Source organism: Rousettus aegyptiacus, unplaced genomic scaffold, assembly GCF_014176215.1.
Source record: "Rousettus aegyptiacus isolate mRouAeg1 unplaced genomic scaffold, mRouAeg1.p scaffold_m13_p_4, whole genome shotgun sequence".
NCBI lineage: Eukaryota > Metazoa > Chordata > Mammalia > Chiroptera > Pteropodidae > Rousettus > Rousettus aegyptiacus.
In genome coordinates this window covers 148,946,829-148,960,403 of record NW_023416307.1, presented here as the reverse complement: position 1 = coordinate 148,960,403, position 13,575 = coordinate 148,946,829, and the positions used below count along the sequence as shown (strand labels likewise).

Sequence of the window (13,575 nt, the reverse complement as noted above, 5' to 3'; positions counted from 1 at the left end):
GGTCCATGAAATCATAGACACTTGCCATTTCAGAGCTGGTGGGGGCAACAGATGTCCTTGGCCCCAGGATGAGAACTGCCCTAAGAGAGATGGTTCGCCACCATCTCCAGTGCAGTGCGCCATGCCATACCCGCAGGAGGCTAGCCTCTCTTCGTGTCAAAAGCAGGCTATTCTCACTTGTTTTTGAGGTCCATCACACCCCGCTTCGCCTCCATAGAGTAGGGCTATATTCAGGAGGCCTGAGGCTACAGAACAGAGTACTTTTGGCAAGACCACCAGTCGAGACCCCTCACTTTGCCACAGCCAGTGAAGCACATCGCTATGTAGGGACCATAGAGGACTGATCGTATTTCTGAGTAACTGTCGACATGGAGAGAAAGGTCTCTGAAAGCACCTCCCTGCGAGCACCCCATAATTAATGTGAGCTGCCTGTGCCTTTCCCAGGCCTTGGGTTTCAGGCCAAGACTTGAGATGAACAATGATGAGAACAGCCACCAGAACCTGACATGGTCTTTGTTTCTCTGCAGCTGCGGGTCCTCAAGCTGGCCAAGTCCTGGCCGACCTTAAACACGCTCATCAAGATCATCGGAAACTCGGTGGGGGCTCTGGGGAACCTCACCATCATCTTGGCCATCATCGTCTTTATCTTTGCTCTGGTCGGCAAGCAGCTCCTCGGGGACGACTACGGCAAGAATTGGCAGAATATCTCTGCACCGGAAGAAGAATGGCCTCGCTGGCACATGCATGACTTCTTCCACTCCTTCCTCATCATCTTCCGGATCCTCTGTGGGGAGTGGATTGAGAACATGTGGAATTGCATGGAAGTCAGCCAGAAATCCGTATGCCTCATCCTGTTCTTGACAGTGATGGTGCTGGGGAACCTGGTGGTGAGTGTGGAGCCCCCATGGGGTCACTGTCTCATGGGCAACAGAGAAGACTTCCAGGTTATCCTGAAAAGCTTTGACATTGCCCATTTTTATGCCCACCTCGTACCTCCTGGGTTGTCATGTGGGACACTTTATAAGAATTTTTCCTTGGGAGGCAGTCCGACTTGCAGTAATGAGCACACGTGACAGAGAAAGAAAGACCTGGCTGAGAATCCCAGTTCTACCTCTAGTAGAGCTGGTTGACCTGGCCCAAGAGACAATCTCTCCAAGCTCTAATTTCCTTAAAATTAAGAAAATAGTGCTTGCTCATGAGCTTACTGGGAGAATTAAATTACAGGAGATGACATATGCAAATTGCCTAGTGCAGTGTCTGGGCTATGGCAGGAACTCGATAAATGATAGCTGTTAGCTATTGAAGGAAAAACTTCCCTCCCCTCTCCAGGGAGTCTCAGAAAATATTTTTTCTCAAAGGAGTAAAAGCTGACTGATTTCTCAAAGCTACACAGATCCTAGCGAGAAGCAGGGGATGAGATGAAAGGGGGAAGCTGGATCGTGGACAACATCCAACACTACAGGAGCAATAACGAAATCCACTCCCAGGTTTGGGGGCATCTCCCCTAAAGGCCGTCCTGCGAACTGGTCCCAGCACCCTCTCTCAGTCCCAGCCTGGCCCCTTGCCCTCAGCTTGTCTCCACCTGCTCTAGTTTTGGGAGACTTGCCGCTGGAGGCAGAACACAGACTCCAGGAGCCCCTCCCTTCTCATTGCCTGGAAGTCGACCAACTTAGATTCTTTTCCATAAGAGTTTTATAGACAAGAGACAGCTAAACCAAGAGAGGGTGCGAAACAACAAATCCACACTCTTCAAAGTCTTTCCCACCCAGATCCCTGAGCTAGAAGCCTTCAGCTTATGTCCCTGAGTGAGGGGCCAGCCGGAACGCCTTTTTTTCCAGGCTGAGTGCACATCCCTGCCTGCAGAGCCACAGGGTCCCCTAACTCTCAGGCAGAAGGTTTGCCTCTCTGAGCACTTTTACATCCTTCATGTCATTTCTTCTTTACAACCACTGGAAAGGTAGAGAGTCCACGCTCCCAGCTTACAGGTGAAGAACATGAAGTTAGAAGCTCTGAGTTGTGCCCAGGATTCCAAGGTGAGGACTGGAGTCCCGGGCTTCGGCACGTGAAAGTGGTCCCAGGGCAGGCTCACGCCTGCTCCTCACTGTCATCCCTGAAGGTCCCTTTGCTCAGCAGGGGTGATCTTCCTCTGTGGTGGAGACGGTGTTTCCAAGCCTTGTCCACATGAGGCAGGTCACTTGGGACATCCCCTCGGTTGCTCTCAGAAAGTCTATTCCCCAAAAAGGAAAAGCATCCTGGGAGTGCAGTGAGAGGCCCAGGTGTGGCTGCCCACCTGGTGGGCCGTGGGTGGGTTCAGCTCTTGACTGAGCGATCTTCCCTCCTGTTGGTTCTCTTCAGGTGCTCAACCTGTTCATCGCCCTGCTGCTGAACTCTTTCAGCGCTGATAACCTCACCGCCCCAGAGGATGATGGGGAGATGAACAACTTACAGGTGGCTCTGGCACGGATCCACACGTTTGCCCATCGCACCATGAAGTCCCTTCGCAGCTTCTTCCGCAGGCCCTGCCTGCTCCCCCGAACCAAGGCAGAGCCCCAGCTGGTGGTGAAGATCCCACTCTCCAGCTCCAAAGCGGAGAACCACATCACTGCTGACTCAGCCGTGGGGAGCCCCGGAGGGCTCCTCGCTCTCAGAGGCCCCGGGGTTGACCACAGTGACTTTATCACCAATCCTAATGTGTGGGTCTGTGTGCCCATTGCCGAGGGCGAATCTGACCTTGATGATTTGGAGGAGGAGGAGGAAGAGGATGCTTGGAGCTCCCAGCAGGAAGTGATCCCCCGCAGACAGGTAAGAGCTCTCCCATAGGATAGCCACAAGAATCAGGGAGAGACCTCAAGGAGGAAGTTATGGGGGCAAGGGGAGGAAGTTGCGATAAGGAGATTTTTTAACATTGGCCTTGAAGAGCCCCAGGCAAACCAGGTAGACGAGCCCTTGACATAAAGAGGTTAAAGCCATGCCAAGCTTTTGGGAGGTGGCATTTAAACACCTGAAAGAAAGGGCCAGAATTTCCCAGGCAGGCAGGAAGAAGGCCAGCCTTGAGTCCCAGGCCACTCTGAGGCCAGGCAGGACGGTCTTTTACACTGCAGCCCTCCTCACTTGGCCAAACCCTGACTCTGTGCATGAGATACTAATGAGATTCCTCTAAGAACAGGATGTCATCAAGAGCAAGGCTTCTCTAGTCTTCACCAGAAGCCAAGGAGTCCTGGTCATTATGTGACTCATTTATTCAGGTTTCCTGACAAGGGCTGTCACAGGAAAGTGACATTTGTTCCTTTTGGCACCAAAGAACTTAAAGCGCATTCCGGCCTTTTGGTAATATGTATTTTTAAATACTTTGCACGGTTCCCTATTACTTGAAGCTGACATAGCAACCCTCATTAACCTCTTTTCAATGACTAGAGGCATGCACTTCCGCACAATATGAAAAGGCAGGGATCCCTGTGGGGCCCGGGGACGCACAGGGCTGCTAGCCAGGCCACTAAGTGGCCTTAGACATCTGTGCGTCGAGTCTGCAGCTCTTCCACAGCCTTCTTCCCCCGCAGCTGCCACTTGTCTTGTGTTCCAGCAGCTGCTGTGATCAGCTGCCGTATTTTGCATGCCTTTGTCTGGGTGACAGCCAAGGGTAGGGCGTCGCCATCCCCGGAGTAAAGGACATGACCTCTGTGATGGCAGCCTCCACGCACAGGCATTGGCATTTCCAGTTACTTCGGGGTTCTTGGGGGAATCCAAATGGCCAAATTCACTACCACTCTGACCTCCAGACAAGTAACAATGGTCATGGCTAACATCTACTGAGCCATGCACTTCAGGCAAAGTGTTTTATAAGCATTAAGATATTTAGTCCCCAAAATAACCGAATGAAGTAGATCTTGCCTTCTCAATTCTGCAGATGGGAAAAGTGAAGATCAGAGAGGTTAAATATATTGTCTAAGGTCATACAGCTTATAAGTTATGAAGCCAAGAGTTAAAAGATCTAACAGGCTATAGAGTCTCCACCTTCACTTCACACCAGTGTGTGTATATATGTATATATGTATGTTAGTTGCATTTATCAGGTCCTTAGCTCTGGCAGACTATGAAGTGCCAGCTCTCTTAGAATTTAGAAGTCGTCAGCTGAGGCCGGGCACAGGTACCCAGCCGGGACCCTCTCTTACTACCAGGAGCAGCTGCAGCAAGTAAGAAAATGTGAGGACCACCCGGCACCCAGGAGCCCAGGCTCCACAACGTCCTCCGAGGACCTGGCTCCATACCTGGGTGAGAAGTGGAAAGACGAGGCTGCTGCTCAGGCCCCCGCAGAGGTAGGTATGTGAGCTTCCTGGAGAGGCGGGGTATTCCAGACCGCACCTGACCATGTAACCCCAAGTCACGCCCTGGGAATAAAGTCCCTCCTAGTTCCTGGGCTAATCAGTATGATTTCAGAGGCAAGAGTGAGAGGCTCCACGAGCTGGAGCAGAGGGTGGGGGGAAGGGCCAGTTCCTCACCTTCTCCGCGCCCTCTCTGACTTCCTCCATAAAACCGAATGGTAATGCCAACGTGGTAGGCTTATTTTGAGGCTTAAATGAGATGCTGCTTGTCAAGTGTTTAGCTCCTGCCTGAAATGGAATAAGTGCCCAGAAAATGACAGCCAAGAAAAAAGGAAACAAAAGACAATGCACAGAAAAAGTTTAGCATCTTCCTGAGCCAGCAGATAAAAGTCAGAGTTGCTCGTGGGTGAAACAGTCTTCCCTGTGACTCCCCTCCCCCGCTTTCTTTTGTCCATGCCGTTTTCTCCAGCCAAAAACGTTCTGGTGCTCTGGAGAGGCCGTTTGTACTGAGTAGTATACTGACAGCCTTAACGCAGACTGAACAGGAAGACGAATCGGTGTTTAGAAATGTCTTATAAGAGGTAAAAATAAACGTGGTGGTTTCATTACAAATCTTTGACGAAAACAGGCTATAGAGAAAGAAGTGTCTATATAAAGATTTAGCATCGTTAATACCGTGGCATTAAAATCAGGAATGTGACTTGACACCTAGCCACTGAGTGCTGACGCTGTGGCAGGCACTGGGCTGGGCAAAGATAAGGAAGACATCATTCATCCCCAAAGTTATCGAGCCCTTCAGCTTGAGGAATGTCAGCTACTGGCTGTGTGCCCCTGGGCACGGCTGACCACGACAGGGTAAGATAAGAGGGTGGGCTGAGATGGGATCTGGGGGCCCTGGGTGCACACAAGCCACTGGGATCCAGCTGGGTGAGGGTGGCCACCTTCTGCCTATGGACGTCACATTTCCTGCTGAGCTTTCTAAGGACTCCCCTGGCTAGTTTTTTCTACTCGATGTTTTTAATCCACGGCTGCGGGGTATTGGTTTTGTTTTGGTTTGTGTTTTTTTTGTGTTTGTTTTTTTCGTCCATGACCCTGACCAGGCAGAGAGGGGTCTGACAGTGACAGATGGGGACGCACCCCACCATTTGGGTCCATTAGCCAAGCTATCAGGTTTACTAATATGAGAGCAGCTTCAGCTCCTAATTGAATTCATCTGGAGACATTACAGGGCCGGAGCTGCAGCATTGCTCCGTGATTAAATATTCAAGCCCAGCGAATGCTCAGAGTCTTTATGGGTGTAATTACGGTGTCTCGGGCCATCGCCAGCTCTCCATCAGGGGCCTGGAGGTTTAAAGCCTTGCATAGCTAAAGCTCTGGGGTTCCACAGAGAGCATCATCGTTCTGGGCCTCAGCTGGCAAGGCACCAAACGCACAAGGGACACCGTGGTGGGTCCAGCCCTGAGGGGCTCTCCCAGCATCTCAGAGCTCTTGGCCAGTCAGACGCGCAGTGACCACGTACAGACTCACTGGGCCGCTCGGAGAGCTGAGCTGACTGCCCTGGGCTTCTGCCCTGCAGGCGGCAGGTGACGCGAGCTCCTCAGAAGGCAGCACGGTGGACTTCCTGGATCCTGAGGAGATCCTGAAGAAGATCCCTGAGCTGGCGGATGACCTCGAAGAACCAGATGACTGCTTCACAGAAGGTAAAGTGGCGGCCACAGGCCTCCTCTCATTAATAAGAATTAGGGCCAGAATCCAGTTCAGCAAACACTCATCTGGGCACCTTTGTGTCCAGGGCCCCGGTCTGGGGTCCACAGGAGACAGGGCCCCTTGCTGCCTCATTCCTAGGCTTGAGGGACCAGCATCAAACACAAATGCCACAACTCACAGCAGCCTTGGGACGGGAGCTGCATCTCTTGCCACAGCAGACACGGCAGACAGATGCCATGCCCTCTTCATCGCGTTTAAAAACGTGTCATTCAGTATAAACCAAGTTCTTGAGGTTGAAGAGGGGAAAGGAGTCACCACCGTAAACGCTCTTCATCTGGGACAGAAATGACCCAGACGAGGGCCATGGTGAGTCTGTGTCCTTCGATCTTTGTGTAACTCTGGAAGGCAGAAACTGTATCTTACTCTTCTTTTTCTTCAGTGTTTAGAACAATGAGGCAAGTTATGCTCTAAATAGATATTTGTGGAATAAATATATAGTTCATACTATAAAACCATGGCCTCAAGAACAAAAAGATTACACTTTTTTAAAAAAAGAAAACAAACACTTCCTGTTTCCAGTTCCACATGACCCTGGCCTGGGCTAGACCCACGCCCCAAACCAGCCATGGGGTGGCCCCTCGGTTCAGTTGGGGCTCAGAGCATAGCCAGGCACTGGCAGCACAGCTTGCCAGGCTTCCAGAGGTGGGTGGACATAAGAACTAGGACCACTGGTACCATCTGTAAGAAGGGAGATGTTTGGAGGGAGAAGAGAGTAGGCGTGACCAGTGGTGGAGGGGAATGCCTGGGGGCAGGATCGAAAGCCTGAAACCCTGCTCCTCTCATGTCCCAGGAAAGAATTCCAGTGGCAAGCGGATTTCCCAGCAGAGCAGCCTCCCTGCAGGGTTGGAGTAGAAATGCTCTTCTTTTCCCAGTGGGACATCGCTCACCCTCGGTCACCTCTCCCCACAGGCTGCATGAGCCGCTGTCCCTTTTGCAAAGTGAATACCACCAAGTTTCCGTGGACCGTGGGCTGGCAGGTGCGCAAGACCTGCTACCGCATCGTGGAGCACAGCTGGTTTGAGAGCTTCATCATCTTCATGATCCTGCTCAGCAGCGGGTCTCTGGTAAGGGAAGGTGGCGTCCCTGTGCCCTCCAGATGGGGTCCCCCACAACCCAAAGGCCCCGGAGCTGCATCGGTGGGTTCCCTTGACTCCTGGGATGAACATCCCCAACCTACGTCCAAAAAGAGAGCTGCAGTCCAGCACATGGGCTCCCGTCAGCAGCGGGGCTCGGTAGCGCTTGAGGAGCCCATGCCACGGCCCGCGACACCGGACTGCAAGTGTTTCAAGCTGCACGAGCGTCACAGTTTCCAGATGGGGAAGATGGGGACATGCAAAGGGCTAACGGGACTTACCCAAAGTCACCCAGCTTGTCGGTAGCAAAACCTAACTTTGCCCTCGTGTGATCCCAAAGCCCCTGACTTTCCACCCTCTGACCTCCCACACTGGTCTCCTCCAAAGGCCTGGTTCAAAGAAGACTGTCCATCTTTCCTTATCTTATCAAGCCACTTAACAGATACTACTCTTGCTCGTTCACAGTTCACCACAAATCGTTACAATAGCACTTATCAAAATGTAATGGCCAGTGGAGCCTGTTAAAAGGCAGATTCCGATTGGGGAGATCTGGGGTGGGGCCTGAGAATCTGTGTTTCCAACAAGCTCCTAGGCGATGTGGAAGCTGCAGGTCCACACTTTTGAATAACAAGGCCTCACGGGAAAACAGATTCTGAGAGACACTTCCTGAGTCCCTTGCTGAACCCCCGCCTTTGTAGGACAAGGAATAATGCTTCTCTGTGTCCTGTGATTTAAGCTCACACAAGGTCTCAATTAATATTCCCCATGGACCAAGGTGGACGTGCACACGGAAGGGGACTCATCATGCCCAGTTGTCCCCATTTTATGGATGAGGCAACCATAGGCCAAAGACATGAAGGGACCTGCCTGGGGTCCCAGCCCGTTAGCTTAAGGGAGGACTGCAGCCTCGCTCACTGGCCCTTGGCTCCAGGTGCTTTGGCTTGTCTTGCTCCTTGTGCGTCCTTCATTCTCGTGAGTCTGGGTCCTTGCTTCAGTGCCAGATTTCCCGGGAAGGGTGCTGGAACCGCTCAGGGTGTCTCTGCAGCCTGAGGGAGGAGCAAAGGCAGCTGAGAAGTCATGATCTGAGAGGTGGGAGGCCGGCGAGGCCAGCAAGGGCAGCCAGCCGAGGAGGCAGAGAGCTCCACGGACCAGGGCTGCTCTGCCATCTGGGGTGAGTGCAGAGGGCATGGCATTGCCCCCGGCACAGGGCAGCGACTGTCCACCTGGAGGAGCAGTCTCAGTACAGCGCCGGGTGCAGAAGCCACAGGGCCAGGCACGAGGAGGCTGGGCAATGCTTTCTCCACACCCGCCTTTCCTTCCGTCTCGTCCTCCTTGAAAAATAATAACCACATTTGCTGTTCACTAGATGTTTCCATCATTGCCCCCTTAGCTCACGCACGTCTTTCCCCCATGAGCCTTCTCCTTCTCGCCTCATTTCTCCACTGGCCTTTGCTCCCTCCGTCACTCTCTGCTCCCCTTCCCCTCACGCCCCAGCTCCCCTGCCGCTGCCCCCTCTGCAGGCGGCTCTCCCTCACCTCCATGGCTCTTTCCCCAGGGGACCGAACAGGCTGGCACCAAATTTAGTCTTCCTTATGCTTTTACTTTGAGTACTTTAAAAAAAAAAAAAATAACATGAATTTTCATCTGACAAAGTAAAGTACAAAAAAAAAAAAACCCTCGGAAATTATGGGAAAATGCAAAGAAAAAATATCACCCATTTTTCTATCACTCAGAGTGAATCTCACTTTGAAAACATTTGGTGTACTTCCGGCCCATCTTTCTCATGCATGCGATACATAAATATTACAAAGCCGAAGCCATAATTATGCATTCTATAAGTTCTCACAAAGGATTTAAGTTATCCCAGTGTTTACTTCTAATAACCTTCAAAGAGTCTGTATGGTCTATGCCTTTGGGGACATTGGCTCATTTCCTGTCTTAGGTCTGGTCAGAAGCAGAACCTGAAGTGGGGACTCTCCGGGAATGGGGGGACAGCAGGCTCCTGTGAGGGAAGCAACAGAGATCCCACGGAGCTCAGAAGCTCAAGGGCATCACAGAGCTGTCCCACCTTGAAGTCTTTTAAACCCACAGTCCCCAGAGGGGGCAGAAAGCCTCCTAAGGTCAAGGCAGTCCCTTCAGCCCAGGAAATTCCCGGGGGGCATTCAGGAGCTGAGCTATTAGCAGCAGATAGTCACAAAGCTGGGGGAAGGGGGGTGCTGTGGCTCCTTAAACAGGATCTGGGTGGGGCACCCACAACATCTAGTGTCCTTAAGATCAGTTCTTGAAGGCAGAATTGCTTGGTTTCTAAAACCTTTGAGTCATGTTACCAAACTGGCTTTCCAAAAGACTGAACTGGTTTTCACGGCCCGCCCCGTAGGAGAGAAGCCCCCTCCCCACAGCCACGCCAACACCGAGGTTCCCTGGTCTCTTCCATCTTCACAAATCCGATAAAATAAAAAATGGCATCTTCTTTCCGTTCAAACTCTCTTAATTACCAGCGAGGTAGAACAGTCTTTTTCAGAGATCCATTGGCGATTCTTACTTTCGTTTTTGGGAACTGCCTGTGAACATCCTTTGATGCTTTTATTTTTAAACCAAGCCACAGTAAGCAGCCCTTTGGTTCCCTTCCAAAATCCAATTCGAGAAGGTTTCCTTTCTCACTTGCACTCGGCTCCCCTGCAAAGTGTGAGCAGGGCTGCACATCCCGTAGGTCGCCTTGAGGAAGGCCTGGATTGTATCTCGTATCTCACCGTGTGGCCTCCACTATCCCGCCTTACCGCCCCAGGGCAGAGAAAACAAAATGATACAGGCAAGCTGGTTACCCGAGCTCTCCCACGGGCTGAGGGAGGAGCTGGGGGTTCCTTTCCCATCATCGGGCCCCACTAATGCGAGACCAGGCAGTCTGCCATTCTGCTCCCTTTTTTCCAGGCCTTCGAAGACTATTACCTTGACCAGAAGCCCACGGTGAAGGCCTTGCTGGACTACACTGACAGGGTGTTCACATTTATCTTTGTCTTTGAGATGCTCCTCAAGTGGATAGCCTATGGCTTCAAAAATTACTTCACCAATGCCTGGTGCTGGCTGGACTTCCTCATTGTGGATGTGAGTGGCTCAGTGGGCACGTGGGGTTTGGGGGCCTTACCTCTGACTAATGGCTGCTGCTGCACAAGGAACCTCAGAAGCCTGGTTCTCAAGGGCTACTCCAAAGAAAAGACTCAAGCACTTAGCGAGAGGCCTGAGAATGGCCCTGCATACCTGTGAATGGTAAGATTCAGGCAGGACGTGATTCTGGCACAACCGTGACCCTCACGTGAGTCCTCAGTTCCTAGGCCTCCATCCAGGAGGCACACTTACATGAGGCTTCCGAAGGTCTTATGACCTTGAATCCATTGACCAGGCTTCTGGACTTAGGTTGCTGAGAGCTGCACAGCACAGGGTATCGGCCCACCCGCTGACTTAGTGGTCTTCAGCCCTGGCCGCATGCTGGAATCATCAGGGCAGCTCTTAAAAATACAATAAATAAACACTGCTCTTCCTAGAGACTGGGATCTTTCTGGTCCGGGGCAGGACGCGGGGAGAACGAGGGTGGAGGCAGGCATCGGTATTTTGTTAAAGCTCCTGGATGTGCCCAGTGTGCAGCCGGGATGGAGAACCACTGAGCTAACACCACTGGCTTCTCCCCAGTGGCACTAAAAGGGGCAGAGGGTTCCTTTGGAGAGGTGATGAGCTGGAGCTCCTGTGTCAAACTCACACTTATTCCCCCCGTCCCAAAGAGTCCCTACTTCAATCAGGGGATTTACCAAGTGCCTCCCACACTTTAGACTTGTGATTCCGCAATGCTGTGAGAAAACCATCCTCTATAAAGTCTCCTAAGAGCCTTCCTACCCCCCAAAAGGTAGGAGTGATCTCTCCTTAATCTTAAACACCGCAGTCCTCTATCTCCGTGCGGGCCTTTGCCCTCTTGGCTTTGCAACATGGCTGACTGAGTTATTTGTTCACTTCTGCACAGCTGAAGGTCCCTGCAGGCAGGGTGAGGCACATCTTGCGTTTGCCTCTGCCCCTCCCACTTCAACAGCCACCAGCACCAAGGTCTGCACATCAGAGGTGTCAGGAAATGTGTCTGTATTTGGTACTTGCCTCCCGAAACTGGACGGAGTCCAGTACAGAACATTCTGTCCAGCCTCCCATGTTGTCAGGCCTTCCACAGCAGGTCTGTGCACTCGATTCTCCTTTCCTGATAGCTGGCAGCCTCCGGCCGCTGTACCACGGGGACTAACTGTAAGCCCTGAAATCTGAGTCACAGGTGATAATTTTGTGCATGTAAAATAATTATTCATAAATGAAAGGAAAGTCTTATATTCTGGCTACTCGCCCTTATTAGGGGAATAGTCACTCCTACCTATATATATCTCACTAGCTTTAGTCTTAATCACTTTAAATGGTCACCTACTCATTTCATCCATCCTCCTCCTAATTCTTTCTTCTGAGCATCCATCCTCTCTTCCATACATCCCTCCTTTCATAAATCCAACCATTCACCCTTCCTTTTTCCTTCCTTCCAAACATCCATTCATCTTCTTCCATTTATCCTCCCTATCAGTCCTCTCCTTCCATCTATTCATTCTGAAAATTCTTTTCTTCTTCCCTCTGCCCATCCATTCATCCTAACCTTCTTTCCATCTATCTCATCTTTGGTCCTTCGATCTTCCTATCTCTTGATTCATCCTTCTATCTAATTATCCAATCATCTAACCTTCTTTTTACTCATTTATGTACCTTCGATCCAAGCATTCTTCTATTCATCTATTCTTCTATCTTTCTATTCTTTCTTTAATCTATCTATCCTTCTTTTTCCCACCCACCTGCCATTTATTCCTTCTCCCTCCCTTTCCCCATCCATCCATCCATCCGTTCATCCACCCATCCATCCATTTATCCATCCACTCAACCTTCTATCCATTCTCTAATCTCTCCCATCCATCTATTCTATTCAAATCCCCATCTTTCCATTCATCCATCAATCCTTTTACCCAGCCGGCCATCCTTCCCCCATCTATTCATCCCACCAATCTACTATTCCATATTTTTTCTTTCAGCCTTATTTTCAATTATCTATCCTATCCACTTTTATATCCCTTAATCAATACTTCTATGTAACTATTGATCCAGCTGTTCTTCCTTTTTTCTTTTTTCCCTTCCATCCATCCCAACATGCTTCCATCTTTTCTTCAGTTTATCAAATGTGTATTTGTAACTACTAAATATAGGATTGTCTTATGAAGTACTCTGGGAGAGATAAAAGCCAATAAATAAAAGCTTATCTCCAGGAGTTTACACTTCAATATTCCCGCAGATAAGACACACAGAGAGAAATAAACATATTATAAGAGGGGATGTGGTGAGCATTGCTGGAAACAATAAGCATCTCAGGGACACAGAGACACGAGCCTGCCACCATGCAGGGAATGGGTGCTGGGAAGGCTTCACATTGGAGGTGGCCATAGAGATAGGGCTTAAAATGAGCATGAGCACTGAGGTACAAAGAGGACTGGGGGAGGCTCATCGTAGTTAAAAGGTGACCCTGAGCAAAGGCACAGACACAGGTACATTTAAAGAACAATTTGATTTGGATCGAATATATGGGTAAAATATGCCTGGGAAAGTAGACTGTGGCTGTGTCATACAGGCTAAGGAGTATGGATCTTATCCTAAGAGTGATAAAGCTTCAGTGAAGATTGGGAGTAAGAGAGATGTGACAATAATCAGATTTTTAGTGGAGAAGAGATGAGATGGATACAACACAGAAGCCTAGATAAGCAGTTGGGAAGCTAGTGGCCTGAGCAGTGGGTGTGGAGCTGGGCTTGGGTGGCAGGGCTTGGATGGAGAGGCCCCAGCCACTGATTGCCCCAGATCTTGCCTGTGAAGCAGCCTTCCCTGGGGACTGAGCAAAAGACTGAACAGGGTCTAGCATGGAACTGGCCCCAAACCTCCTCGCCTTGTGTCAAACAGTCGGGTGCCACCTGCTGGTGTCTGGAGCCTCATGTGGATAAAGGAAGGGGGTCCTTGCCATTCTAGGTCTTCGTCTTGGTGGAATATGCCATCCATTCAGAGAATAGGCATTGTTTGAGGCTCTAGCACCCAAGTATAAACCACTCCCCTTCTAAAGTTCTGGTGTACATCTCACCTAGCTGCCAGGATAAGCTAAGCCTTAAGTCAGCTGACCAGTCATGGTGCAGTTGAGGTCTCCCATGATTGGGTCACAGTCTCTAGCAAACTCAAGCCTATGCACCTTCAGAGTTCCTGGAAGGTGTGACCATGTTTTCCACATCATTGCGTGTCCTTTGCAATCCTTGGGAAAATGGACAGACCAATAAGTCACAACTCAGTCATTGTATCTCAGCCGTCTGTCAAAGCTG

General features: G+C 50.5%; 1 protein-coding gene across 1 annotated transcript in view; it reads left to right on the top strand.

Moving 5' to 3' along the window:
• SCN10A (sodium voltage-gated channel alpha subunit 10) overlaps window positions 1-13,575 on the top strand; it is an 81,954-nt gene that overhangs the window by 52,352 nt on the left and 16,027 nt on the right. Inside the window, exons 15-20 of the mRNA XM_016123915.2 lie at window positions 528-887; window positions 2,356-2,802; window positions 4,176-4,313; window positions 5,896-6,019; window positions 6,996-7,150; window positions 10,088-10,261. Coding sequence (XP_015979401.2) covers window positions 528-887; window positions 2,356-2,802; window positions 4,176-4,313; window positions 5,896-6,019; window positions 6,996-7,150; window positions 10,088-10,261 — 1,398 coding nt within the window. The remainder of the gene's footprint in view (window positions 1-527; window positions 888-2,355; window positions 2,803-4,175; window positions 4,314-5,895; window positions 6,020-6,995; window positions 7,151-10,087; window positions 10,262-13,575) is intronic.